General features: G+C 42.2%; 1 protein-coding gene across 2 annotated transcripts in view; it reads left to right on the top strand.

The window, feature by feature from the left end:
• The window catches only part of LOC138349851 (DNA (cytosine-5)-methyltransferase PliMCI-like), a 32694-nt gene extending 7819 nt beyond the window's left edge, over positions 1-24875 (top strand). For both annotated transcript variants that reach the window (XM_069325869.1, XM_069325870.1), the window contains exons 8-24: positions 877-1683; positions 2714-2878; positions 3012-3131; positions 3757-3840; positions 5330-5498; positions 6114-6239; positions 7391-7584; positions 8939-9086; positions 9458-9609; positions 16764-16895; positions 17808-18010; positions 18751-18862; positions 20242-20391; positions 20626-20792; positions 22278-22518; positions 24229-24345; positions 24534-24875. In XM_069325869.1, coding sequence (XP_069181970.1) covers positions 877-1683; positions 2714-2878; positions 3012-3131; positions 3757-3840; positions 5330-5498; positions 6114-6239; positions 7391-7584; positions 8939-9086; positions 9458-9609; positions 16764-16895; positions 17808-18010; positions 18751-18862; positions 20242-20391; positions 20626-20792; positions 22278-22518; positions 24229-24345; positions 24534-24656 — 3210 coding nt within the window. In that variant the 3' untranslated portion in view covers positions 24657-24875. The remainder of the gene's footprint in view (positions 1-876; positions 1684-2713; positions 2879-3011; positions 3132-3756; positions 3841-5329; positions 5499-6113; positions 6240-7390; positions 7585-8938; positions 9087-9457; positions 9610-16763; positions 16896-17807; positions 18011-18750; positions 18863-20241; positions 20392-20625; positions 20793-22277; positions 22519-24228; positions 24346-24533) is intronic.
• Positions 24876-27454: the final 2579 nt, after the last annotated feature.

The raw sequence follows: 27454 nt of genomic DNA on the forward strand, positions 1-27454 counted from the left end.
TGTTAATCTTGCATGACTATCAGCCATGGCTAATCTTTGACTTAAGTTACTGTCCTTTTCAACATGCCCCTCTGCTTCCATCCTGACCCTAGTACCTTCTTAATTTACTTCTGTAATGTGCTGCCGTTACATTAAGCAGCGTATAAAGTATTGAAAGGAATAGGTAGTGTAGTCATACAGAACAAGAGGGCACAGGTAAAAGTTGGTAATATACATAAGAATGTAGGAAAATACCTGTATGAAGTGAGGGTGATAAATAGGTGGAATGTGCTGGTCATAAGTGGTGATAGCAACCACCATTCATTGCATCTAAAGAATGTGCACAGTACTAAAATAACATGAAAGTTTATTGCTCCAGTTATAATTGCTGTAAGGCAGGACAAAGTAGGATTTCATTCCCTGTAGACATGTAGATTAGTATAGCACCTGTAATTATTACACAATCCCTCCCATAGTCATGCCATTCTTGTTGTATATGAACATGTGTATAAATTTATTGCAAAATGTCTGTTGGCCCATCTAGGCTTCTATATATGTCCAATCGCATCCACTCCAGTGTTCGTTTAACCGATACTTGTAACTTTCCAGTGAATTTTCCCACTCAAACACCACCCGCCCATGTATTCACTCATTATTGTCAAGACTGTTATTATTATTATTCAACTTATAATACTCATCTAACGTACGATCAGTATTGGGCCAGGTTGTTGTTGCTCGACCCTAGGGTATCCCACTTGATTGTTACCCGCACAAATTTTCCTTTGCTTATGTGATCTCCTATTTGCTATGTGATATGTTGGCTCAAGGACAACTAATCAGTTATGATCACAACATAGCTTGTTTACTTAAAGGTTTGCTTTTGTTTTATTCATGCAGGTGCACAACTTCGACTTAGCAGGGGATGAAGGAGATGACATGCTCATTACAACACCTTGTATCCGGTCGCTAATTAAGTTAGCAGGGGTCATGCTAGGCAAGCGCCGAGCTTTAAGACGCACGGGTCCAAAATTGAAGGTAGATAAAATGCCAAAATGGACCAAAGCAACTACAACTCCACTTGTTAGAAACTTGTTTGAATCATTTTTCTCTGGCCAGATTGAATCTGAGAAAGAGGGTTTGCACAATACAAAGAGAACACGATGTGGTGTTTGTGATACTTGCCAAAGACCCGACTGTGGTGAATGTAAGCAGTGTAAGGATATGGTGAAGTTTGGTGGAACTGGCAAATCAAAACAGTGCTGCTTGGAGCGCAGGTGTCCAAACAGGGTTATAGCTGAAGCTGAAGATGATGAAGACATTGAGGAACTTGCAAGTATTTCCATTGGAGATCTATCGACCTCCAAGCCCAAACAGCACCGTATCCGTAAACACACTCATCATACCACTTGGCTTGGGGATCCTATCATTGTAGAAGGCAAGAGAACTTACTATGAATCAGTGTCAATTAATGGAGAAGAATATCATATAAATGACAATGTGATGGTAGAACCAGATGACCCGAAGATCCCAGTATATATTGCTCGCATCAACCATATGTGGGAAGATGGACGTGGAGAGAGGCACTTCCATGCTGACTGGTACTGTCGAGGGAGTGACACGGTTCTTGGCGAGACGGCAGATCCACTTGAACTTTTCATTATTGATGATTGTGAAGATACTGTTTTAGATTCCATCATAAAAAAGGTATGTTAGTTTTTGGTTCCTTTTAAAGTTTGATGTTGTTGAAAATGTTCCTCTCAATACCTAGTTTAATTTTATCATTATTGGTGTACAGTATTAGTAATCTCATGATAAGAGTTGTAAGATCTTTTATAAAAGACTTTTTAGTAAAGTTCTTTATACTGTCATATAGAAAGGTATAAGTGGATTAAACCTCAAAGGAGAAAATACTATGCTTTACATAAATAGAAACTTTACCTAACATTTTTATGTACGATATTCTCATTCCATGATCATTTAGCTGTAACCCTTAGTGTTGCTATCATCAAAGTTTGCTTCTAAATGAATTTGAATTATTTTGCTATTAGGAAATAGTAATTGTGCATTTATAAGTTTGGAATTTTATATAATATAAATAAATCTTTAGTTTGGCCTGGGTAGTATTGTCGGCATTCCTTCTGGCATTGATCAGCATCGTATAGTAATGGGAGCCATGACCAAATGGAAAAACTTGTAAATTTTATTATCTGAAGTGTATTAAAATGTAAGGAATCTGCATACAAAAGTAAAAATGCCAAACTAAATGTATACAGTGATGATCTTGGTCTAGGTAAAGCAATCAGTATGAGATGGGAAACCAAGAGCTGAAGCATTTCAACTCCAAATATCTTTATGGCCTCCCATGAGTGCTGGGAGACAGTATTGAAGTACTGGACTCCTAGGGCAACATTGTTATTCAAATATCAACACAAAACATGAATCGTCGTACAATGACCATGTTACACTATTGATCTTACTCAATGATGATGACCTTACTTTGAGGGGTTAAGAAGGTAAGGTAATTGTAAGGAGAAAGTGCAAAGCCAGTGCAACTATAGTGTATTTAGAAGGGATATGAGGATAAAGGGTTTGGATGGGACAGAGGGAGGAAATGGTACCCAACCACTTGGATGGATGAGGATTGAACGCCAACCTGCAACAATTAATACTTGTAGATGTCGGCAACTTGTTTAAATTTTATAGTAAAATATTTAGACTGTCTACTGTTTTCTAGGTAACTGTGACTTACTATGAAGCCCCATCCAACTGGAAGGAGCTTGGGGGAGTTAATGATCCAGATGAATTCTACCCAGTGAAGAACAGTGATGGCTCTCATTACTTTTATCAGAAGATCTACCAGCCCCAGTATGGCCGCTTTGAAGACATTCGTCAAGATGAAGTTGGTTTATGAGATTTGAAGTATTGTAAATACTTGGAAATATTCATTATATATATATAATAAAATGTGTGTGTGTGTGTATTTAAAGAATAATGTAACACCAGTTGTTCAATGATATTAAATAATATTGCAGGAACCAGAGGAACATATGAAGCATCGCCACTGTGTCTCTTGTGCTCGCATAAAACAGTCAGAAGTGTTTGAAATGTGTGTTTTGGGTAAAAAACTGGAAGACGAGTCTACAAAGAATCAGGTAAAATTTGTATTGTTATTAATTAATATACAGTACTGTACATTTAGGTTATTTTTGATCAGACATCAGAAAGTTGGATGGGAGGTCCATTAGATGAATTTGGTTCATTACTTAGAGGAATCCATTATATACAGGATCGGATTTGAGGCATGTAGTGGTCCATAATGGTAAAAGGAATGCAAATTCACAATAGTTTCTATAGTATTTTTTAATATTCTTGAAAATAATATAGCCATACCTTTCCTAGCGAATATTGTTTGATGATAATGTATTTGTAGTACAGTAATTTGATGAAATTGGAACTTGGTTAAAGCATTGCATCAAATTTGTGTGCCAAATTGGGAAAAGGTGCTGATACTGTAGGAAATGTTGTATATCTGCAACTCTACTCACAAATGTAATTGCCTTGCTTACGAATTAAAATATTTTCTAATTGAATTTTTCTGTTAAAGTAGTTATAAATTTTGAAGAAATTATTGTATGATTTAAGTATTTTGTGCTATCTTTGAATTTATTATACTATACACATTTTATATTTTCTTTGCTTAAAATGCTAATTTAATTGTTTTCTTTTATACTCTAATCATTTAGAAGTTAATATAATAATAATTTATCTACCTTCTAGATTTACGCATCACTGTGTTACAAGGGTAATGATTATGCAGTCGGTGACAGTCTCTTTGCCAGTCCTGATGCATTTGATTTCAAGGTAGGTAAAAAAGTGTGTAAAATGTTAATTATTGTTTTTAGGGATTTTGTACAGAATCTGTTCCTTCTTGCATTCTTTTAATTTTTTTTTTTTTTTATATATTTATCAAGGTGTGTACTAAAAGAAATCTTTAGATTTTAAACCCCTGGTTGAGCATGTTGGTATGATGACCTATTCATGTACAGTTTTAAGTCAGTCACCTGAGTGCCAATTCCTGGTTTGTTTACAATAACTGCTTGCATGCTTCACTACCATGCAGTTTCCTGGATAGTCTTGCTTGAAATTGCATTGTAAGAGATTTTGTCTGGTGCTAATTTTCTGCAGCTGAATTTTTTCAATGTACAATATTTTGAGAATTACAATAGTCTTCAGATTTATTTTACTTTAGCTTTGGTACTAGTGTTATCAAAATAATTTTTCATTATTGGGCAATGCAGCAAAAAGACAGTAGTATTCCTGAGAACATGTTTTTAATGGTAAATTTACCATCTAAAGCTATTTTAACATTTCAACTAAGGGTATATTAAAATGAAGGCTTGAATGAGCTCATGTTGCTTAAACTGCTAACAGTCCTTGTAAGTGTTGTTTGATAGTTAATGTTATAAATCATGTTTATAAACTAGCATGGTAGTGTTAATGGATAAAATTTAGTTTTGCACATGAATTCTGGCAGCCAACAGCAGTTGAGCAGTTTCACCCTGTATATTCACCCAGTTAAATTACAGTAACTCCACCTTTGCCAAAGCTACCAGTGTTCAGGTGCCAAAAAAGAAATAGGATTCCACATACTACACTGAGAGTGTGCTTCAGTAGTTGTGCTTAGATTGTATGACTGGATAATAGTGATGATGATAGTATGCAAGTGAATATAAAGGATAAAGAGGAGTGCGCCAGATGAGCAAGTATATGTCAATAAACATGACCTGCAGCTCTTGAGGAAGAGCAGGGAGTAAGACTGAGTGGTGGGAGTGGAGTATATGAAGGAAGTGAATGATTAGCTATTAATTTTGGCATTTCATGGGAATTAGCATCTAGTTTGTGAACCAAGTGTTGTTGTACATGGTATTATTCTGTTTTACTACAGAGTGCACAAGTAGTATGCAGAGTAGCTTACCACTGCTGAGAATGAGTCACAATAATGTAGTGAAAACAGATAACCCAGCCCACACATGGAATGAAAGTGATGTGTTGGGCTACCCTGTACACTGCAAAGTTGTGGGAGGAGGCAGCCAGATATTAGCACTGTGTTGGCCGGATACCCGGCGACCAACCATTTCATTTCATGACGTGTTTTGTTTAATACCTCTGGTGTTGCCACTTATTGTATTCAATTTACAAAAGTAAATTGAATACAATATCAGCTAATGTTCATAGCTCTTATGGATGCTTTTTGAAGAATGTGATCAAAGTTGTCAAAAAAGAAGACATATGGTACTGTAGTAAGATCTGCATGAAAGAGTTACAACACATTGAATTATTTGCTTTGCAGGTTAAGCAAGCACCACCTCCCAGAAGAGAAGAGAGGAAAAAGAATGTTGATGAAGAGATGTATCCAGAATACTATAGAAAATCATCAGACCATGTAAAAGGATCAAATGACGCTACACCAGAACCCTTTAAAATTGCACGAATCCTCAGCATTACACCTCGAGTTTCAGGTTATTATTATTATTATTTTTTTTTATGGTCTAGTTAGTTGTTTGCGAGGAGTGGGCTCCAGCTTTTGGCACCTATCATTTGTATAATATTATTACATCAGTTTGAACCAGTAATTGCAGTTTGCATCCACTACCTCTTGTCTTGTTCTTTTTATTCACTAATGCACTTAAGTTCTTTAGATTTATCTTGACTTGTCTTAGCCCCTGTGCTCTACTTGTGTTCTGTTCACAATTGTATTGACCTTCAAATACAGTAATGGACCCCTAAAAAATCTTGATTTAAAAACAAAGGATTTTTTATGAAATTGAAAATTTACATGCTAATGGTAATTAATAAATAAGCATGATGCCATGAAAATGCACCCCCGTGTTGGCCTGGTGGGGTGCATATTTTGAGTGGGAGGGAGGATTCTGACAATTGTTGCCATGTCCAAAAGAAATTTGCTGACCTGAGACTATTAAAGGGGCAGTAAAAGTTTTATTTGTGCTTTTTTCTTGGTCATTTTAATCACTGAACACATTATTTTGAAATTTAGATTTATTCTTACGGTGAATGTTGTGTGTGTAATGGTAACCATTGAATTTTCCAATATTTTAGACCATGTGTTATTTCAGGAACAACTTTGAGCCCCAGTGATGTTACCTTGAAGGTGGCCAAGTTTTACCGTCCGGAGAATACCCACCGTGGTATTTCTGCTTCCTACCAAACAGAATTGAATCTACTTTACTGGAGTGAAGAAGGTTAGAATCCAGGTTCTTGAAGTTAGTACTCTAATCAATTACCTAGCAGGGAAAAGCATAGTGAGCAAAATAACACAAGACCAGGATCAGGGTTCATATATGGTTTAAATGCTTAACCTAAACCAGCGAGATAGTTATTCAAGTTTGACTCTAGAACAACTGATCATAATTCAGCCAATTTAATTCACACTATTGAAGATAAATACATTTCATTAACATGTAAAGTTTTAATGTAGTAACCATTATGGGGAGCACACTGCTCCACTATTTCACAAGGGAATGCTTAATCCATGTGGATGTTGACTTTTACATGTAAAATTGTACCCATGCAGCTTTGTTCTATACATTTTCCTTCTTTTTAAAACTGATGGTGTATTTACTATTTTGGTGAAGTTTCAGCCAAATAGCTTTCCAAACAATAGAGAAAAATCACACACAAAAAAATTTGCATATTCAAAACATGATGGTCCACACATTTAATTTATAAATTTCTAATTACACACTATTGAACAATATTACTGCAAAGAACTAGAAAAAAACTATTCAAGGACACTTAAATAATTATTTTGAAATATCTTTGCGGCAACTCCCACCTCGTATAACTGTCGGGGCAAGCACCTCGGAGCGACTTACTCTCTCAATACCTGTGAATTGTGAAACTTCCTCTTCGCTTCATCTTGGCCAAACAAAAGTCACGTACAATATTTTTTTGTTCCCCGTGATCAGGGAATACATTTTAGCAATATTAGAAAGACGAAAAATTGGGGGAGGGGGGATAATTTTTTTTACATGAACCATGTGGTTGTCAGTCAGTGGGTGCATAATACATGGGTTAGGCTCACGTCAGTCAAATCTGAATAATTAAAAGGTTATTAATGGGTCATATTTGCTAAATATGTATAAGTTTTTTTTTTTTACCAGATACCCGAGGTGCTAATATAAATCCATAACTTGACTGGTGTTCTAATATTTATCTGATAGTTTTAGATTTATGATTTATTTGTAAAATAAAGTTATCACATTCTATAGTTTTTGTATCCTTTTATTTTTTTTATTAAATACCTTTTTATGTAGTGTGATTGATTACCTTGTCATCTCGGGAATTCAGTACAGGATTGCACATGTTTAATCACATATATTTTTGTTTACAGAGGCATCAATTACCTTCAATGATGTTATGGGAAAATGCTTCGTTTCCTATCAAGAAAATATTGGAAGCAAGTCTGTTGATGATTACATGACTGAGGGTCCATATAGATTCTTTTTTGCGGAGGCATACAATTCAAAGGATAAGACATTTACCGAGCCTCCTGCAAAAGCCCAAGCATTGGGAAGTATTGGCAAGGTAGGTTTTTGTTGCCTTTAAATATAAACAAAGCACTTAGTGAAGGTATCATTTGGTTGACATGCTTTTGAAAGAGGTGTAATTGTGAAGTATAGTTCATAATTCCTGTGTGTGACGCTGCAGGCATGCTTGCTATGTGCCACAATCTCGGGTATTAGTGCCGCAAAATGTGCGTTCTGGCACACTATATTAAAGGTATTGATTTTGTGTAAAGCCTTATTTCATGTATTTAATTGAACATGCTTATTGCTCAGTTTGTAATCTAGATTTTCCATTTCATAAAATTGTTTTTACTGTCTTTCGTAACCAGAAATGTTCAAACTCAAGCAATCTACCTAACCTATCTAGGCCGTCAATATATCATGGTCCCATATTTGTTATAAATACTGTATAGTAAATTATACAGTATTTTAAATAAATTGATCGATACTCCATAAAATGTGTTGTATTAGATGAGAAGACAGGTTATACTGTATTATCATGGGTAGTTTTTATAGAGCAGCCCCCTTCCCCTGAAGCTATCATGCTGAGATTGCTCCTGTTTGCTAGGTCATAAGTTGTGGGAGTTGTGTGCGGCCTACTGGGGACTAGAGCCTGATCCTGTCCCCCTTACAGGCACAGAGACCAGGTGACATTTTGCCACCCCACCAGAAAAGCATACAGAAAGTCAGTGGAGCATGACAGATAACTGCAAGGTTCACAGGAACTGAATCCTCGAAATCTGCCACACAGCTCCCAAAATAATTACTCAATCTAGTTTGAACCCTTAGTACTGCCACAAGGGGGAGGGGGGGGGAGCCTGGAACCATAGCCCTCTTTCAGTTATATAAACTATTTTGTTGCATATCTTGGCACCTTTTCCAGTTTGTTAAAGCGCTTCTTGCAGTATCAAGAATATAAAGCAGTACTCAGATGGAAAAACACCATTGATTTGAATAGTACAACCATTGGTATAGGATTCCTGGATTTGAAGGTTCTCATAATCCATCCTATAATTTTTCTAGCTGATGCTATATTTGCTTGGTTGTGCTCCCTAAACATTAGGTTGTCAGACATGATTATTCCAGATCCTTTACGTGCTGCTTTCCTACTTTGGCCAGATTTGATTGTGTTTTGTACTCTGTATTTTGTTTAAGGTCCTTATGTTTACTGTACCTGAGTACCTGGAATTTATCACTGTTAAACATGTCTTCAACAGAAGTAATTTTCATGCTGATTATTTCATTACATTTGATACTGATAATGCTGATCAGGTGTTTCATTACATTTTATGCTGGGTTTTTATTTGGCATCTTAGAATGTAGTCTGGATGATTGTATTAAAATGTTTTCTGACTAATAATTCTTTTAAATAGGGCAAAGGAAAAGGAAAAGGAAAGGGGAAAGGAAAAGGAAAAAGTTGTAATGATGAGAACAATGAAGTGAACAGCTTCCAGGGCTTTGAGGAGTATCCGCCAGTTGCACACAAGTTGCGGACTCTTGATGTCTTTGCTGGCGTTGGAGGTGAGGCTCATATATTTTCATTTGCGCTTGATAAATATTTACAGCTTGATACTAGTTCTTTAAAAATATTTGTAAAAATAATTTATTGGGCAACAAAAGTTTAGATTATCTTCAAGGTCAAGTACAGTAAAAATATTTTAATCTATGTGGTATGCAGTCATAATTTTTAATACTGGGTATGCTTGCATACTTTGTGTAGTGGATTTTTTTATAAGCACTATTTTAAAAGTTTGGTTTTAATTTTTTACACCCATGTAATTCACCTGAACACACTCTCTCTCTCTCTCTCTCTCTCTCTCTCTCTCTCTCTCTCTCTCTCTCTCTTTATGCAAACAAATAAAAATCCTGAAATGTATTATTTTTATTAACAGGTCTCTCTGAAGGCTTTCACCAGGCTGGAATAAGTAAAGCCAGTTGGGCAGTTGAGGTATTTGAACCAGCTGCTCAAGCATACCGTCTCAATAATCCAAACGCCACAGTCTTTACTGACGACTGTAATCTTCTTCTGAGAATGGTTATGGATGTAAGTTTGTGTAAATGTTACCATAAGTTGAAGTTTTGAATTTTGAAATGTATAGAAAAATCATGATTCAACAAACTTCGTTTTAGCAAATCTCCTGTTGTTCCTCAGTCTTTGCAGGCTGGAGTTACCTGATTTGCCTGAAGATACCTGATCTTTCGACAAAGTGGGGAATGTGGAGATTTGCTTAGAAACGACAAAACTCTGTTTTGTTCTGACCAAAACAAAGTTTTGTGGCTAGTTCAGACTGGTGGGAAAGTTGACCATCTTATGATTGAGATTAAAATATTGCTTTGTGAAATTACCCCATAGTGTTGGAAATATTCTCCAAAATTTGAATTACATCATTCTGGACCTGATTCATATTAGTGTGAAATTGGAATTGCCAAAACACTGTTTTTCTGGGGGGAGCCCCGTCGGCTCCCCGGAGGCTGATATGCTAATGTCAGACTTTGGCATCAGTCATGTGTATGGAGTTCTTAGGCCTACCGGGGACCACGGCCAGAACCGGGCCCCCTCAGAGAGGCAAGGGGAGCAATGGCCTATAGAAGCCCCCGTGTAGTTGGAAGCATTCTATGTCTGCCATCGACCGGAACAGGCACCCAGAAAGGTAAGCGCCCCAAAACAAACCCCTATTCTGGTTAAAATTGCTACCTAATACCGAACTAGTGGATAGAACTCCCCAACCGAAAACAAGCAAATTAGTGTGACGTCGCACACTGCCGCGCCGCTGTCTGCGCAGCTCCCCCCTCCCCGGGAGGGGGAAGGGGGAGCCCCAGACCCCCCGCGCCGGCTACCCACACCTCAGTTCTTGAGGCTGATGCTATAGGCGATGGTCGTGTGCTCTGGCTCCGGTGTCGCTACTGCACTGTGCTTTGAGTGTGGTGTTAGTTTTGTGGGTGCGAGAGCCAGGAGTTATCTTCAGTACTCGGGCTGCATGCGCCTAGGGCTGCCTTCCCTAGGTGCCCTGTAAGTACTGCCCTTGGGGCTTGGGGCCACCTTCCACAGGCTCCTCGGGGTCTGCCTCTGCTGGTCCGTTTTACCTTTCGGTTTTTCGGCCGCCTGTTGGGCTCTTGGGTGTTCTGTTCTCCCTTGTTACCGGCAGGTAAGAGGCAGTTTGCACTGGTAGGGGCGCAGGGTGCTGCTCAGCTTGTAATTCCCGACATCGCGGCCGGCTCTGTTCCTTGGGGTTCGCTGTCCTCTTGCGGGGTTTTGTTTTTCTTTTTGTTTTTGCCTGGTGGGGGGTTCTGTCATTTTATTCAGTTTGTTTTTGCCCTTCCACTGTTCTCCTCGGTGGCGCCCCCTGCTAGGTCCCCGTGAGTGTACACGTCCCTGGGGTTCAGCTTTAGAAGTTTGCTTGGTAGTTTTGGGCGCCGGTTTGCAGCACCCTGCCTGGGACTACCTGAGCGCGAGTCCTCTTAAAGTAAACGCTCAGGACCCTGGGAATCCCCTAGGGGGCGCGTGGGTCCGATGGATGTGACCCCGGAGTCCCCACTCGCTGTGTGCGAGTTTGAGAGTTGCTCGGTCCCCTTGTCTCAGGGTGACCCTCATTGTTTTTGCCTCTGCCACGCTGCCTGTTGGGTCGGTGATACTTTCGACCCTGAGTCCTGTGAGTGTTGCTGCTTGCTTGTGACTCAATTTACCCAATCCTCTGATGATTCTATTCGGGTACAGGCGGCACGTGCGTTGCAGTCTAGGTTTCGTCTGTTGCAACGCGCTTGGTTGGTTGCTTCCCCGGATGCCCCGGGGCTGCCCCGCTTTGCTTTTCGAGACCCGGACTTGGGGGTGGGGGTCGCTTCGATCCTGGTTCAGTCCGCACCTCCTCTTCCTTCCCCTTCTGTTCGTTCTGGTCCCCCGCCCCTGCTTCCGGCCCCGAAGCGTCTGAGGGTTTCGGGGTCGGAGCAGGGGTTACTTGATCTCGAGACTCGGGCAGCTTCGGGGGTTGCCCCTTCCGGGGGGGCGGCAGAGGCATTCGAGTCTTGTCTCCCGGCCGAAGCTTCAGGGTCTGACCAGTGGGCCCCCCTTCCTCCAGCTTTTCCGGCTGCTCCGTCCTTGTCTTGTGGGGTCGGGGCTTGGGGAGAGGACTCGGCCTCGGGTCCTGTGGTGACGGACCTCGAGGCTGGGGAGGGGCTGACTTGGGGGCCTTGGGCCCCGCTGGACCCCGCCGGGGTTTTTCTTCCCACTGAGCGGGGCTTATTGTTACAAGGAGTGGGGTTTTCTTTCCCCCCCCTCTGCGTACGAGTTGGATTTGGTGTCGGCCCCTCCCCGGGTACGGTTCCGTGTTCCCCCGGGTACGTCGGTTCCGTCCTTCCGGAGGTTTTCGGCTTATCGCATCCAACCTGGTGTGGTGCGAGCGGCCTTTGCAGCTTACCTCCTGCGTGACCCGGATTATGCCTCGGAAATGGATCCGTCCACGTTCAGGTTTGGGACTTCGTTCCCTTTCTGGCTCCGTTACGAGGTTCCGGAGTCATCCTGGCTAGCAGACTGCCCCTTGTTTGGTCTGGATTCCTGGCATTCCTTCTGTCGTTCCCGCACGCTGGAGTGGCGGGAAGCTTCCACGGTGCTTCAGGTTTTCCTGGGGGGTGAACTTGAGTACCTGAATGAGTGCTTGTTTGCCCCTGCCCTTCCCCGCGATGTGGGCGTTATTCAGCTCCATGTGCAGGTTCCCTCCCTTTCGGCGGCGCTCGTGGCGGAGGACTTGCGCGCTCGGGGCCTTTTGTGTTCGGCCTTGCGGTTCTTTTCCCTCCTGGAGCTGTCTTCGGATTGGCTCGTGGAGGATGTGGGGACGCTTGGGTCCGTCCCGGGGTCCGGCACCTTGTCCTCGGCTGCGCGTTCGTCGGCTGCCTTGTTGAAGCTGTTCACGCCGATTTTGCGGGATGCGGTTTCCCTGTTCTATGCTTCCCGTCTCGCGTGTCGGCAGGCGGTGCTGGGTTCCTCCGTGGAATCTGCTTGGGCTCTGGCTCTTAGGCGTTCTTCACCTTTTTGTCCTCTCCTGTTTGGGGAGTCGGCCGTGGCGCAGTTTATTCAGGCTGCGTCGGCGGCTTGTCGTCCGATGTCGGACTTGTTGGTTTTCCGGGGGTCCCGGGGTGGGTCTTCCCGGAAAGGTCGTGCCAGGGCTCGGGGTTCCTCTCGTCGTGGTAGGCCTCTGGTGTCAGGTTTGGGGTTGGCTCCTCCTGCGGACCCTCCCTCGTCTGGTCGGCGCGGTGTTCGCGCTGTGCGGGGTTCTGGGTCTCGTAAGGGTCGCCGGCCCTTTCGCGGTTTGCCCCTTTGACGGGGCGATGGGGGGGCGGCTTGCGCTGTTCGCCCGCGCCTGGTCCCACGATTCGTGGGCCTTTCGGGTCGTGTCTCGCGGCCTGCGGTGGCGTTGGGTGGCCCCTCCCCCCTTTGGGGGGTCGGGGCTGGCGGGGCAGGCTTCTTCCCCTGCGCTCTGTCGAGTCGTCTTGGAGTGGGTACGCTTGGGCGTCGTCGAAACGACGTCGTCCCTCAGATGGGTTTCCCGTCTGTTTCCGGTTCCGAAACGGGACTGCGCGGACCTGCGGTTCATTCTGGACTTGTCCCGTCTGAACCCCTGGGTTCATTGCCCCTCCTTTCGGATGACTACGCTGTCTCAGGTTCGGCTCCTCTTGGAGCCGGGTGCTTGGATGGTGTCCCTGGACCTCCGGGACGCTTATTGGCATGTCCCGATTCATCCGCGGTTCAGGGACTGGCTCGGTTTTGTAGTGGGGCGTCTGAGTTACCGCTTTCGTTGTCTCCCGTTCGGGTTGAACCTGGCACCTCGCGTGTTCACACGCCTTACACGGGTTGTGGTGGCTCGTTTGCGTCTCCTAGGTGTTCGGGTGTTGGCCTACCTCGACGACTGGCTGGTTTGGGCTCCCAGCCAGTCAGCTTGCTTGCTAGCCAGGGATTTGGTTCTTTCCCAGCTCGCCGGGTTCGGGTTCTTGGTGAACTGGAGGAAGTCCCATCTGGTTCCCTCTCAGGTTCGGACTTGGCTGGGTCTCGTGTGGGACTCTCGGACCGCCTCCTTGTCTCTCCCTCCGGAGTCTCTCCTGCAGCTGCGGTCCCGCCTTCGTCTGTTTCTGGAGGGCCCTCGGGTCACCCGGCGGTTGCTCGAGGGGCTGTGCGGGAGCCTGAACTTCGCGATGGTGGTCTACCCGCCGGGTCGGGTTTGGCTTCGACGGCTGTTCTGGTTCCTTCGGGGTTCCCCCTTCCGCCTCTCTCGCGATCGCAGAGTTCGACCCCCGGGGGACTTGCGTCGGTTGCTGCGTCACCGGCTTCCTCTTCGGGTTTTTCGGGGTTCAGTGCCTTGGCGCCTACCCGAGCCCTCGCTCGATGTGTACACGGATGCGTCGTCTCTCGGCTGGGGTTTTGTGACCAGTGCTCACCAGGCCGGCCAGGGGCGTTGGGATCCGTCCTTCCGTCGAGCTCACAGTACGGTGCGGGAGTTCGCGGCAGTGTGGTTTGCTCTGGGGAGGATTCGGGTGGCCCGCGGATCGACGATTCGGCTCCATTCGGACTGCTCTCCGGTGGTTCATTGCCTGAACCGCGGGGGTTCGATGCGGTCCTTGTCTCTTTGGGGTTGGTCGCTTCGGGTGACTCGTCTGCTGAGTTCTCGGGGTTTGGCTCTCCTGGCGGTTCACGTACGGGGCGTGTCCAACGTTTTGGCCGACGCCCTGTCTCGCTTCGTTCCCCTCTCCACGGAGTGGACGGTCGACGACGAGTCCTTCCGTTGGCTTTGCCAGACGTTCGGGCGCCCCGAGGTGGACCTCTTCGCGTCGGCGTGGTCGCGGCGTCTTCCCGTTTATGCGGCGCCCTTCCCCGATTGCGAGGCCGTCGGGGTCGATGCCTTTCGGCTCGACTGGTCGAGGTGGGGGTTCCTGTACCTCTTTCCCCCAGTTCGGCTGTTGCTCCAGGTCCTGACTCGCTTAGAGACTTACCGGGGGAGAGTTGTCCTTCTGGCCCCTTGGTGGCCGGCCCAGCCTTGGTTTCAGGCGCTGGTTGCTCGGTGTCCGAACCCGAGGGTTTTCCCGCGGCTCCGCCTCTTTCAGCAGATCGGGCCGGTACGTCACGTAGCTGGTTCGATCTTCTCCTCGAGTCTTCGCGTATGGTTTTTTTGACTCGAGTCTATCATCATCTCTATGGTGATCAGGTGGCCTCCTTGTTGGTGTCCCACCTGAGGGCTTCTTCTCGGCGGCAGTATGAAGTTTCCTGGCGGTCCTTCCGTTTCTTTTTGCGTCTTCGTCGTGTTAGCTCCTTGTCTGTTCGGGTGGTCTTGTCCTTCCTCTCGTGGTTGTTTCAGGACCGTCATCTTATGCCAAACACTGTCGCTTCGTATCGTGCGGCGCTGGCGGAGCCGCTTCAGCTTGCTTTCGGTATCGATGTTACGTCTGCGCCGTTTCGCAAGCTGTCTCGTGCATTGTTTCACCTCCGGCCTGCTCATGCGTCGCCTGAGCCGTCCTGGTCTTTGGACAGAGTGCTCTTTTTCCTTTCATCTCCTCGTTTCGTTGTGGCCCCTTCGGTCCAGGATTGTTTTTCCAAGGCACTTTTCTTGTTGGCTTTGGCCTCTGGGGGTCGGGTAGGGGAGCTTCATGCTCTCCTCCGGCGCAGGGGTTTCTGCTCTTTTGGTCGTGGTGATAGTTTTGTTCGTTTGCAGCCGTCTCCTTCTTTTCTGGCGAAGAATGAGACTGCTGCGTTCCGGAGGGGCCCATGGGTGGTTGATGCTTGGTTGGTCAGGCCGGGGGTGCATCATGTTTTGTGTCCGGTTGCGGCGCTTCGCCGTTATTTGCGCGCCACAGCTTCTGTGTCCGGGGACGCGCTGTGGGTTGATCCGGTTTCCCTTCTTCCCTGTTCGCGGGTTCGGGTCTCTCAGGTCGTCCGCAGGGTTATTAGGTCTAGCCAGCCTGCGGTCTATCCCCGTGCCCATGACGTTCGTAAGTTCGCGGCTCTTGCTGCCGTCTTTGGGAATATGTCTTGGTCTGATATTCGGGCGCGGGGATTTTGGCGGTCGAACAGGGTCCTGGCTGCTCGTTACCTTGTGAATGTCCCTGGCCCTCGTCGGGCCTGTGTTGCTTTGGGCCGGCGGTTGCAGCCAGTTTTCTCGGCTTCGTGTTGAGGGGTGAGCGACGACCGCCTCCCGGGTAAGTCCCTCTTTTTCTGTCTGTGGGTAGTTAGCTCCGGGGAGCCGACGGGGCTCCCCCCAGAAAACCAGCGTTGAATGTAATGAAACGCCATTTTCTGGGTGAGTCCCGGAGGCTCCCCGGCATCCCTCCCTCCCTCCGGTCGGCGGTTTTTCGCGTTTTTGACATCCAGCCTCAAGAACTGAGGTGTGGGTAGCCGGCGCGGGGGGTCTGGGGCTCCCCCTTCCCCCTCCCGGGGAGGGGGGAGCTGCGCAGACAGCGGCGCGGCAGTGTGTGACGTCACACTAATTTGCTTGTTTTCGGTTGGGGAGTTCTATCCACTAGTTCGGTATTAGGTAGCAATTGTAACCAGAATAGGGGTTTGTTTTGGGGCGCTTACCTTTCTGGGTGCCTGTTCCGGTCGATGGCAGACATAGAATGCTTCCAACTACACGGGGGCTTCTATAGGCCATTGCTCCCCTTGCCTCTCTGAGGGGGCCCGGTTCTGGCCGTGGTCCCCGGTAGGCCTAAGAACTCCATACACATGACTGATGCCAAAGTCTGACATTAGCATATCAGCCTGGGATAGCTCCGGGGAGCCTCCGGGACTCACCCAGAAAATGGCGTTTCATTACATTCAACGCTGGTTTTTTGTTGCCTCAATTTTTTTTCCTAAATATCAAATTTTTCTGTTTTATAAGTAATCCAGGATAATCAACTAAAACTCAAGATATGAAATATCTTTGAAACCTGGTCCAGTAAATAATTGAGATTTTGATAACCATTTTAAGTAACATTCATTTCCACCTCCTGACTTCAAATGAATGATAAAATGCAGAATAGGAAAAATATGATGTTTGAAATTGCTTCATTAAAAGGATTTCACAATGTCCCCATCTCTAGAATACTGAATATTTCTTCAGACGTATCCAAATTTTCTCCTACAGTATTTATTCATATATTTATGGTCACATTATGAGTTGTGTTTCTTCCAATAGAGATCATCCTGTATATATTATTAGTTGATTGTTATATTTTGGACAGCAAGAGAACATGAACAAAAAGGGCCAGCGTTTACCTCAGAAGGGTGATGTGGAGATGCTTTGTGGTGGTCCACCTTGCCAGGGATTCTCGGGCATGAACAGATTTAATACACGTCAGTATTCTCAGTTCAAGGTCAGTTATATAATTTTTTGTTTAAGGGGTGGGAGTTGTGCATGTGAAAGAGTTAATGGTGAAAGTAAATAAATTTTTTTTTTTTTTTTTTTTTGTAGCTTCTCTGGCTCTCTTGCCATTTCTGTTGAACCAGTCCTGTTTTCTAGTTCTGGATCTGTTTTGGTATCAATCTCTCCTGTGCCTTCTTCATATCTCATAAAACGTGTCATGCATCTCATTTATTTCCTTACCTAACAATGTCTTTTCAATTTTCTCGGTGTTCTCTTCTGAAATAGTTTTTCAACCATTTCATTTTCCTTATTCTCTTCTAGATTATAACACATTGCATATTATATTTCCAAAAGGTTATAGTTGCTCGTACCCAAGGGAGGAAGGTACGGAATGTCAAATCTCTTATTTTGTTTCTGGTGAATATCAAATCCAGCATTGAGGGAGCATCCTCCCTTTCCCTCATTCACATGGCCTACCTACTGTTGATACGTGAATGTCTTCAGGATAAAGTTTATGAACCTGACAGTTCAAAAATCCTCTGTGCTTGCTTCACAGGCCTTCCAATCTTTTGATTTCAAGTTGAAGTCACACAGTATCGACAGCTATTCATACCTGTACCACTTCTTAGGTGGCTTAATCTTTTATCATTCGTTATTTATCTTTATTTGCTCTTGCAATAATATCTCGTGATCATTGAGGTCTCTCGCTTGTCATCCTGTGCCTTCTTTGTCCACCTTCCATCTGTCTCTTTCTCTTTACATTGCTCCTTTTTTTTTTTTTTCCTCTAGTCTCCGTTCCTCCATCCTGCAAGTAGACAGACGTTAATATTTTTGTGCAGATGTCTTGTGTAAGAGAATAAACTTAAGATGAATGTTTTTTATGAATTGTATTTTCATTCAAATTTATTAACTTCTATTACAGAATTCCCTTGTAGCGTCTTACCTGTCATACTGTGATTTCTACCGTCCGAGATTTTTCCTCCTTGAGAATGTGCGGAACTTTGTGTCATACAAGTGTAACATGGTTCTCAAACTAACCATGCGGGTTTTGGTAAAGATGGGTTACCAGTGTGCTTTTGGAATCCTTCAAGCCGGTAATTATGGCGTTCCACAAACCCGTAGAAGGTAAGATGAACAGCTTTGTCAATATTTATAGTCTCAATAATATTGTGAATAGAAATTACTTTTTTCTTCTTGCCATATATGCACTAGCCTATTTGTTTATAGGTTTTATGTATAGTATAGCCTAGCTAGAGAATGCTGCTACATATTCACTTCAAATTTTAAAGACGTGTAGTTAGTGCTGCATTGCTTCTAGAACAATTTTATACTTTTTAATATGGTAGGTTAGTGACCTTTAAGTTACCTTTAGTTGGTTCTGTGGACCAAGATCCTGGTGGTTTGGTCTTTGAGCAGGCCTCCTGGTTGGTGGTGTGGTCAACCAGGCTGAAATGATGCAGCTCTCGGCCTGATAAGTGAATAACAGCCTGGTTGATCTGGTATCTTTTGGATGTGTTTCAAAGGCTCTCTTGAACACCACAATAAGTCAGCTAGTTATGTCCCTTATGTTTAAAGGGCGAATGATGAAAAGTCTTGGCCACTTGATGTTGATAGAATTCTCTTAGCATTCTTATTGTACTTCTGCATTTCAGTGGGGCTGTTTTCCACTTGCTTTCTGGTCTCGTGTGGTGTTATTTTCATGTGCAGATTTGGAGTCAGTCCCACTAATAAGTTCAGTGTAAATTATTATACATCTCTACCACCCCTCCACTCTAGGGAATACAGATGTAAACATTTTAAGGAGTCCCAACAATCGAAAGTGTTTGTCAGGTTCCAATAATATATTGCACATTAAATTTTTGCAGAGCCATCATAATAGCAGCTGCCCCAGGGGAGAAGCTTCCATTATTTCCTGAGCCCACTCACACATTTGCCCCGAGAGCATGCATGCTATCTGTTGTGGTTGATAACAAGAAGGTAAGCATCTTAGGCTGTGTGCAGCTCTTTGTTATTTACACCATGTTTGCTGTGATATATACACTGAATCTTTTGTTTCTTTGAGATAATTAAGATGTAGTTTATAATAGAATGCAAAACTGAAGTAAATTTTGTATAATACTAAGTGTACGTGATATGCAAACGATGAGTCACAATAACGTGGCTGAAGATACGATGACCAAACCACATACCAGAAGGTGATATATACAGTATCAAAGTCGTCACATTCAGCTCGATAATGCTCCAGGACGGACCGAAACAACGACGTTTCTTCATCTTCTGGTGTGTGGTTTGGTCATCGTATGGGATATTTTTCTTCAGCGCTCATTATCTTAACAAAAATTAAAATTATATATATTTGGGTAAATAAGGTGATGGTATGACTACCAACGTATGTCTACTGCATATGTTGCATCATATGATGCATAGGTGAAAATAAATCCCCTATTTTAGCATGGAAATAGACTGTACAGTCTGTGCATGGCATTTTGAATAATTATTATTTGTTATAATACAGTATTAGGTAATATATTTATTTTATATTCATGATAAATTATTAACCCAATGCAGCTACAACTATGTTACTGTACATAGCGTGGTAAGGTCAGTTTTGCCTGCCAGCTGCTGTGGTTTCACTGGTTGAAAGCCCTTGACACTGGTAAGCATAGATCTCCCAAATACATTCTCAGTTATCCAGCCAAATTTCCCATTATCTAGAGTACTGTCCAGATATGGCAAAGTTTTGGCTGAAAATTCTCCGGACTCAATTTTGCCCGAATAACTCAAATAGACAGTTGACTGGGCTTTGGATAACTGAGCTCATACATTACTGTGTACAGAAAACAAATGAATGTATGAGGAAGGACTAAAATGTTCCAGCCATCAAGGAATTTTCTAATGGCACATGTTTATTTCATTTTGAAGATAGTGGTTTTGTACCAGTTTTAGTGTATAAGCTACACGAGATATTCATATTAGCGTAACGTAATAGCTACAAATAGCATAGCTACAAATTAATTCATGATCAGAGGCTAGGAAGCATTAGTACGGACCATAATTTCTCGCTTGTGAATGTGGCTGGCGGTGTTTTGTGGCAACCCATCATCCATCTTTACCATCTGCTTATCATCCATGTACACGTTAGCACCCAACTAACACCCACCTCCACACACTTTTGCTCTCACCCACGCCTGTCCTCAGACCTGCTCCCACCCACACCTGGTGGGTGGGATGTATTGTAGTCGGCTCATTGAAGGTTTTTATATATACTGTACCATAAATTATTATTGATTATTTACTAAAAAAAATGTCTTAACATGTTATTTGCTTTTAATAAATTAATTTTATATTTTTTGCAGTATGTCAGTAATTGTCAGTGGGTGGTGTCTGCCCCGCTACGCACAATAACAGTAAGAGATGCTTTGTCAGACTTGCCAGAGATTCGTAATGGAGACCGTAAAGAAGAAATTAACTATGGCTCTGAACCTGAATCTCATTTTCAACGTCTGGTTAGTTATATCTTATTTAGATTCTTCTGAAGTACTGTAATACTACAGATGTTAATTGTGCATGTTAATAAGTGAAAGTGATAGAGCACATTTATACGTACATAAAGTTTGTGGCGAAATTGCATGTAAAATGCAAGTCTTGTGTATGTAAAACATACTTTGTGTTCAATTGTGATGGGACTTGCAGTTTAGTGAAAATAAATTTTAACGCGTCTGTATTTCTTTAATTTAAAGATTCGGGGCAAACAGTATCAACCACTTCTTAGGGATCACATGTGTAAGGAAATGGCTCCATTGATTGAAGCACGTATGCGACACATCCCTACAGCACCCGGATCAGACTGGCGCGATTTACCTAATATAGTTATACGACTCTCGGATGGAAAAGAAGCAAAGAAATTGTAAGTGATATGCAAATAGTATTTTATGTACAAAATGAGAAGTTAAGTATATTTATTGCATTAGCAGGTTAGGGCTAAGTTAGTATGAATAGTAGTAAATCTTTTATAGATCAGCCTAAGGTATAGAGTAGTACTGAGTAATGTTATTTTTTTAAGCTACATGTGATGTTTTATAGCATAGTGCATGTCCCTTTCTCACTCTTGTAAGTAATGTAGGAAAATATACGTCATAGTTTTCTGCGCTCACCACAGAGGAAAACAGCTTTTCAGTAGTAATTAGGACCTTAAGTTTAATGTACATAAATGCAGATAGTATCTTGGTACAGTACTCACATTCATTGAACATTGTACAGTATACAAATGGAATGCACATGAAGCTTACTCAATCCATAACTAAAACAAGTCTGACAGCATTAGAATGTTTTAGAAACAAAGACAGTAGGTACACCTAGTGTATTTACATCTGGATGTTCACCATATTTTTATGCTTGCTCTTGAAAGAAGGCTACTTCCACTGCTAATGCCTAAAACTAGTTTGCCACCCTCGTGCCTAAAAATATTTCTTAGCATCTGTCTCCTTTGTATTTTGAATTTGTGTGTGCCCCATTGCCTTGAAAAAGATTTTTATCACTGTTGGATGGTACTTGTCCTTAGTTTATCTTTGAGCCTTATAACTGTTGAGCTTTACCTGGTGTGGTGTTGCATATGATTAGATAGGGTCCATGAATGCTGTTTATAGTGCAACATATTGAAAGTCCTTGCTAAAGTTCCAGAGTGCCATCCTTATGTTTACCAATTTTGTATGTGCTGCTGAAGTTGTGTTTACATGTTTCTATGGGTTGAGGCTGGTATTATATACATGATCAGGTCATGCGTTTTATTGTTCTAATCAAGTAATATACACACACATTTTAAGTAAGTCATATACAATTCTTTCTTTCCCATGATCGGGGGGGGGGGAACATTTTAACAATATTAGAAGGAAACAATTTTGTTTATATATTTTTGTGTGCATCTGGATGCTGTATGGCAGATGCACAGTTCAGGGGTTGAATTCTAGTAGTTACTTGTGCACCAATACCAGTGGTATGTCTGTGTGGTACTCTTGTACTCTGCAAAATGTGATGATTTTTAATGATATTGTAATATTTGCTTTTAAATTGGTGAATTGTAGACGCTAAAGTACAGATTACTTAAATTAAACAGCAAGAAATTATTAAAAATTAATATATACTAGACATTGTATAGTAGTGGGACTACTATGGTAGAATGGTATGGTTACTTAAAAGTCAGGAACCATTATAAAATGTAAGTATGGTGAAGCAAGGTTGCTTTAGGCTGCTGCCTTCACATTTCAGGAAAGTGGAGAAAATTGTACTTTATTATAATGAATAAATAAATTTTTATGTAGTACTGTAATGCCAAATGAATTGTGTATTAATTTAACCTTCATAACCTAATACTGTGTTTATCTTTAACTTTCAGGCAGTACACTCATCCAGACAAGAAACAAGGTAGAGCTTCCAATGGTGCTCTTCGTGGTGTTTGCTCCTGCGCAACTGGCAAGGCTTGTGATCCTATGGATAAACAATTCAACACACTCATTCCATGGTGTTTACCTCACACTGGAAATCGCCACAATCATTGGTCTGGTCTCTATGGTAGGCTAGAGTGGGATGGATTTTTCTCCACTACAGTAACTAACCCCGAGCCAATGGGGAAACAGGTAAATGCAGTTATAGGCATAAAAGTTATAGGAACTTACTGTACAGAGCCCCCTTGATTTGCAGACGAGGAGTCACAATAACATAGCTGAATATGTTGACCAAAACCACAATCAACTTGAGAATTGTCCAGGCTGGACTGAAATTTTCGTCGTCCCTTCACTTTCTAGTGTGGTTTGGTCAACACCCTCGATTTGGCATTGTCTGTGGGACGTGGTAAAATTCACTGCAACCAGTGATATCAGCATTTAGTAGGAAGAGGGTGTGGCCCCCCCCACCCACATGCCATCCTTGTGTGGGGTGGGGTTTAAATGTGTTCAAAGGCTTTCCTGTGACATGGCCTTATTCTAAGGTCATAACTATTTAGTTAATAATTGAAAATCTACTTAGAGCATTATTGAGGGTGATAATGTTCATACCCTCCATTTTACTCAACAAAGTTTTGACTTTAATTCCCCATTTTTTGCCCCAAGCCCAATATCAACCTATATTTTCCACAATAGTTGTGACATTACTTTGTTGAAAGAAAACACGTCAATCTTTGAAGTAGTAAAACCAACCATAGTTTTGTTTTAGCTTTGCTCAATGCTGATTAATGCTTCTGTGCTGCTCTACTTCTAATAAAGTAATGACTAGGTTTACTTCCTACTTTTTGTTGTCTCTGGGGCAAATGTCTCGTCCCCAGTCCTTTGCTAATATAAATCCATGTGTGACCGAACAGTACTTCAGTGAACTTGGTACATATAGTAAATATGGACCAGAATGTGCGCAGTGTAACAATGGGTCAGTGAGTTGAGGCCTGACTATACGGGATGGATAGGCAATGTCTTTTAGGAAACTGTTTGCTTGTATTGCAAAACCGAATTTCAAAAAGATATGTAATTTATTGAAGATTTGAGTTATTGAAGGGCATTACAATTCATTTGGGAAGGCAGAAGCGGCGAGTGAGAAAGTGGGAAGCGAATGTGAACACAGAATATGGTAAGAAACGGGTGGAGAGATAAAGTTTGTAAGACATTAATAATGTACACGATAATGCACAAGGGGCATTGGTCATTTAGGCCTAGAAAGCAATTGGTGTCTTATGGATTGTGGTAGTGCATGGGTTATCAGTGATACTATGTATTGGATTGTGAAAGATACGATGAGCAAACAGGTGATATTTTGAGATTTTAAGGTTTTATTTATGTATAAAATTCTTTTACTACATTACTTACATTTTTTGTTGGAGCAGATGCCTCTCCCTCCACCTCTCCCTCCACCTTCCCCTCCACCTTCCCCTTCCACAAAACTGGTAAACTTGGAAAAGATAACATAAATATTGGGGAAGATGAACTAAATGCTAAACACAACATTAAAAGTCTGACCTGGAGGAACCTGTTTAATAAAGAATTGATATTTCTGAAATAATTGTTCTAGCCTTGAAAATCTCACCTGTATTATATAATGATTAGGCAACTGTTAAGTTCATTTTAGAACAGTGAAACTGCTTAAAAAATTCTGACTAATTTAGTAACATTTCATTCAATATTACTAGGAAGAATTTGGCCGAGTTTTGAATTTAGTTAGATAAATATTCCATTAATTAATTTTAAGGTACCCAAGGATGCACATGTTCTTATGCATGTATATTTGTAAATACACTATTATATTACAAGCTGTATTTAATAATACAATTTAAAATGTGCACTCATACCAATATTATCTTTTAGGGACGTGTCTTGCATCCAGAACAAACACGTGTTGTAAGTGTGCGGGAGTGTGCAAGGTCCCAAGGCTTCCCAGATACATATCGTTTCCATGGAACAATCTTGGATAAGTATAGACAGGTATGGTATATGAGGAATGTTTCATTATTGCATTTCAAGTAATACTTAATGCTTTTTTTAATTAATGATGAGAGCACATTAACTGTATACAAAAAAAAAAACTTTTCTGTTTTTACATGTTACTGTTCTTACTAGAATTCTGCAGTTTTTACAGGGTGTACTTGATTACAAGATGTTTTGTTTTGCAGATCGGAAATGCAGTGCCTCCACCTATGGCACGAGCAATAGGGCTGGAGATTCTGAAGTGCTTGCAATCAAAGGAAAAGAATGTGGTTATGAGGCTTGATGATGTAAAAGCACAAGTCGACTAGCATTGTTGTGCTAGTGCTATATTTGAATATACAGCTAGGTACCCATAGATGTATTTTTAACTATTTTTATGAAATATGCCAAAATTTAGCAGTTTTATAATTTTTATATGGAAATAAATTAGCTTTTTAAATATTTTATTTGTTTTAACATTGACTATTTTTAAATTGCCATTTTATGAAGCATATCAAGTTTGTAATAAAATGACATTGAATGTGCTACATTTGTATTTTATTAACCCTCAAATGAAGCATTTATTTTTATGAGACTTAAAATTTTTCTCCACCATTTGACTCCCTTGTGTACATCAAATGAAAACATGAAGCAGCTCTCCACTGTAGTGTGGGCAGATTGGGGAAGTTGCAACTTGCTCTTTATAAGGTCTACAATTGTAATAAGATCCTTTTTGCAAGTGAGGTTTATGGCTTGGTCTGTCTTATTGCTGCTGAATCTGATCCAAAATTTTGCTCGTCGTTATGCTCTGGGACCCTACCTTCATTGCTCGTCCTATACCTCCACACTGAATCAGGGGTTTGACCCCAAAAATTTGAGCATCTCGTGTGTTCTCAGCTTCAGAGGATTGTGCCCCTCATTCCCATCCTCATCCTACGGTATGACGTCCTCTGATAGTATGTGCCAGTCGGACGTCCAAAACTCTGCTAGCTGCCTTTTATAACCAAAGCTCGGGATGTTTCCAGCTTTCCATGCCCATTCCTGAACCTGCCTTGGGTCCAGTTGTCTTCCCAGTCCCTCCATGAGACACTTTTCACACTCCTGCTCCATTGTATTTCCTGTCCACAGTTGTGTGTGCTGCCTGCCCCAAGAGATTAGCATCTTCAAGGCAAAATTTTATGCCATTTTGTATGCTGCCTTCTTTTTTATGCCTATTTCATCAGCTGCCTTCTCACTGTTGACATTCCTGTCATAGTTGATGCTCACATTTCCCTCATGACTCTGGAGTCATTTAATCCTGTCCATCCTGTGGTATTTAAAATTTAACATTGGCTGTTTATCTCTAGCAGATTTAAGATAACAGAGGTTTGCTGGGTTACACCACACCACACCAGCTAATCATATTGGTGTTGTCTTAAATGAATGTGCAGACGCTGCTGTCAAGGAGACCATCCGCATTTGTCCTATTTCCTGCAAAGGTGCTTCTTATTCTGACTTCTACCCAGTCATTTATTTTTCAATCCATACCCATTGACAGGGTTGTTGGTCTTCTATTGCTGGTAACAAACTGTGTGCTCTTAGGAGGGCGGCCAGGGGGACAGGCTACCCTTAAGTGGTGGGAAATGGCTCTGGCAATGGTATGTCTTAAACTGACGGGCACTTAATAGAGCACTGCCTTGCTCCTTATTGTCCGTGCTGCATTGTCCCTCTTACGGTCGAACATATCTTTGTCGATTGTCCCGACTTCCAGGATGTGCATGTCTTGCTTCCCGACTGTCCCTGAATAGAATCCTTGGTAAATTATATAACTTTGATATCGCTTGCCTTGTGCGCTTTTGTTCTCGTATTGGCATCCTTGGTGATATCTAGCACCTTTTGAACATTAGGCAACTTTATTGGTGCTACATGGTCTCCCCGGCTTGGTGCCTTTTGATAATTACTTAATACTTGCTAATGTCCTTTTCTGAAATTACATGAATTTGTAAATATCTAGTGGCCTCAATAAGGACAGGAAGCTGGTGGCTTATCAAAGGTCCCTCCATTTGTCCTGATTTTATCTAGCTGGATTTTGGCATTTATGGCTTTGGCAGACAGCAGGTTCCAAGGGTATATAACCCTATGGGTGAAAAGGCATTTCCTGTTTTGTTGTACACTGTGGCTTGTTGAGCTTGAAACCATTGCTCCTTGTTAGTGCTACTCCGCACATGTGATGGTGCTACATAGCCTTCCCGACTTGGTGCCTTCTTTGATAATTAATTACTTGTTAGTGTTACATCAGACCTTTTGAAGAAGTGATATGGATCAGTATCCTCCAAATTGTTCAGTATGTAAAATGTTTAGTAAAATAATTTGCTTTAGCCTCAAGGTAAGGTAGCAAATGTTCAAATTGAAGCCAGGAGGATAATTCTTGGAACCCCCCAGATGCACTAGAATCAACATAATAATAATTTATTGTGTGAGGGGACTGACAGCCAGTGTATATACATGTTGGGCTTATATTAAGTTCCCCGCTCGAGGTCTAATTACTGACCCTCATTAAAACCCAACATGCAAAATAGATACTAAGGGTATTGTAACGTCCATTATAAACAAATCATCAATACACAGAGCAAGAATTTGTATCATTTGTATGGATAATATCTCGGGTGTCATCCAGAATAATGACACGGACAAGGCTGCTAAAACTGTATATGATAGGCCAGAAATTGAGTCAGATCTAGGCATTCCAATCTGTTGTAAAAAAACAGCAACATCCCAGGAAATTTGGGATAGCATGAAAGCAGCCACTGATATGATAATCAAAGGGTAAAAAGCACGAGTTTTATGAATTAAGTATGATGTATTAAGGTTAAGTATGATAACCGAGAACTATGTATGGGCAGCACAAAACATATATTACGGGCTATTCATGCCCGTGCCACCTCTTGTGTGTGGCTTAATCTTTATCGCAATTACATAAGAACAAGGGGTAACTGCAGAAGGCCTATTGGCCCATACGAGGCAGCTCCTATTTATAACCACCCAATCCCACTCATATACATGTCCAACCCACGCTTGAAAGAATCGAGAGACCCCACCACCACGTTACGCGGTAATTGATTCCACAAATCAACAACCCTGTTTCCGA

This window comes from Procambarus clarkii, chromosome 17, assembly GCF_040958095.1.
Source record: "Procambarus clarkii isolate CNS0578487 chromosome 17, FALCON_Pclarkii_2.0, whole genome shotgun sequence".
In the NCBI taxonomy this organism is placed as follows: domain Eukaryota; kingdom Metazoa; phylum Arthropoda; class Malacostraca; order Decapoda; family Cambaridae; genus Procambarus; species Procambarus clarkii.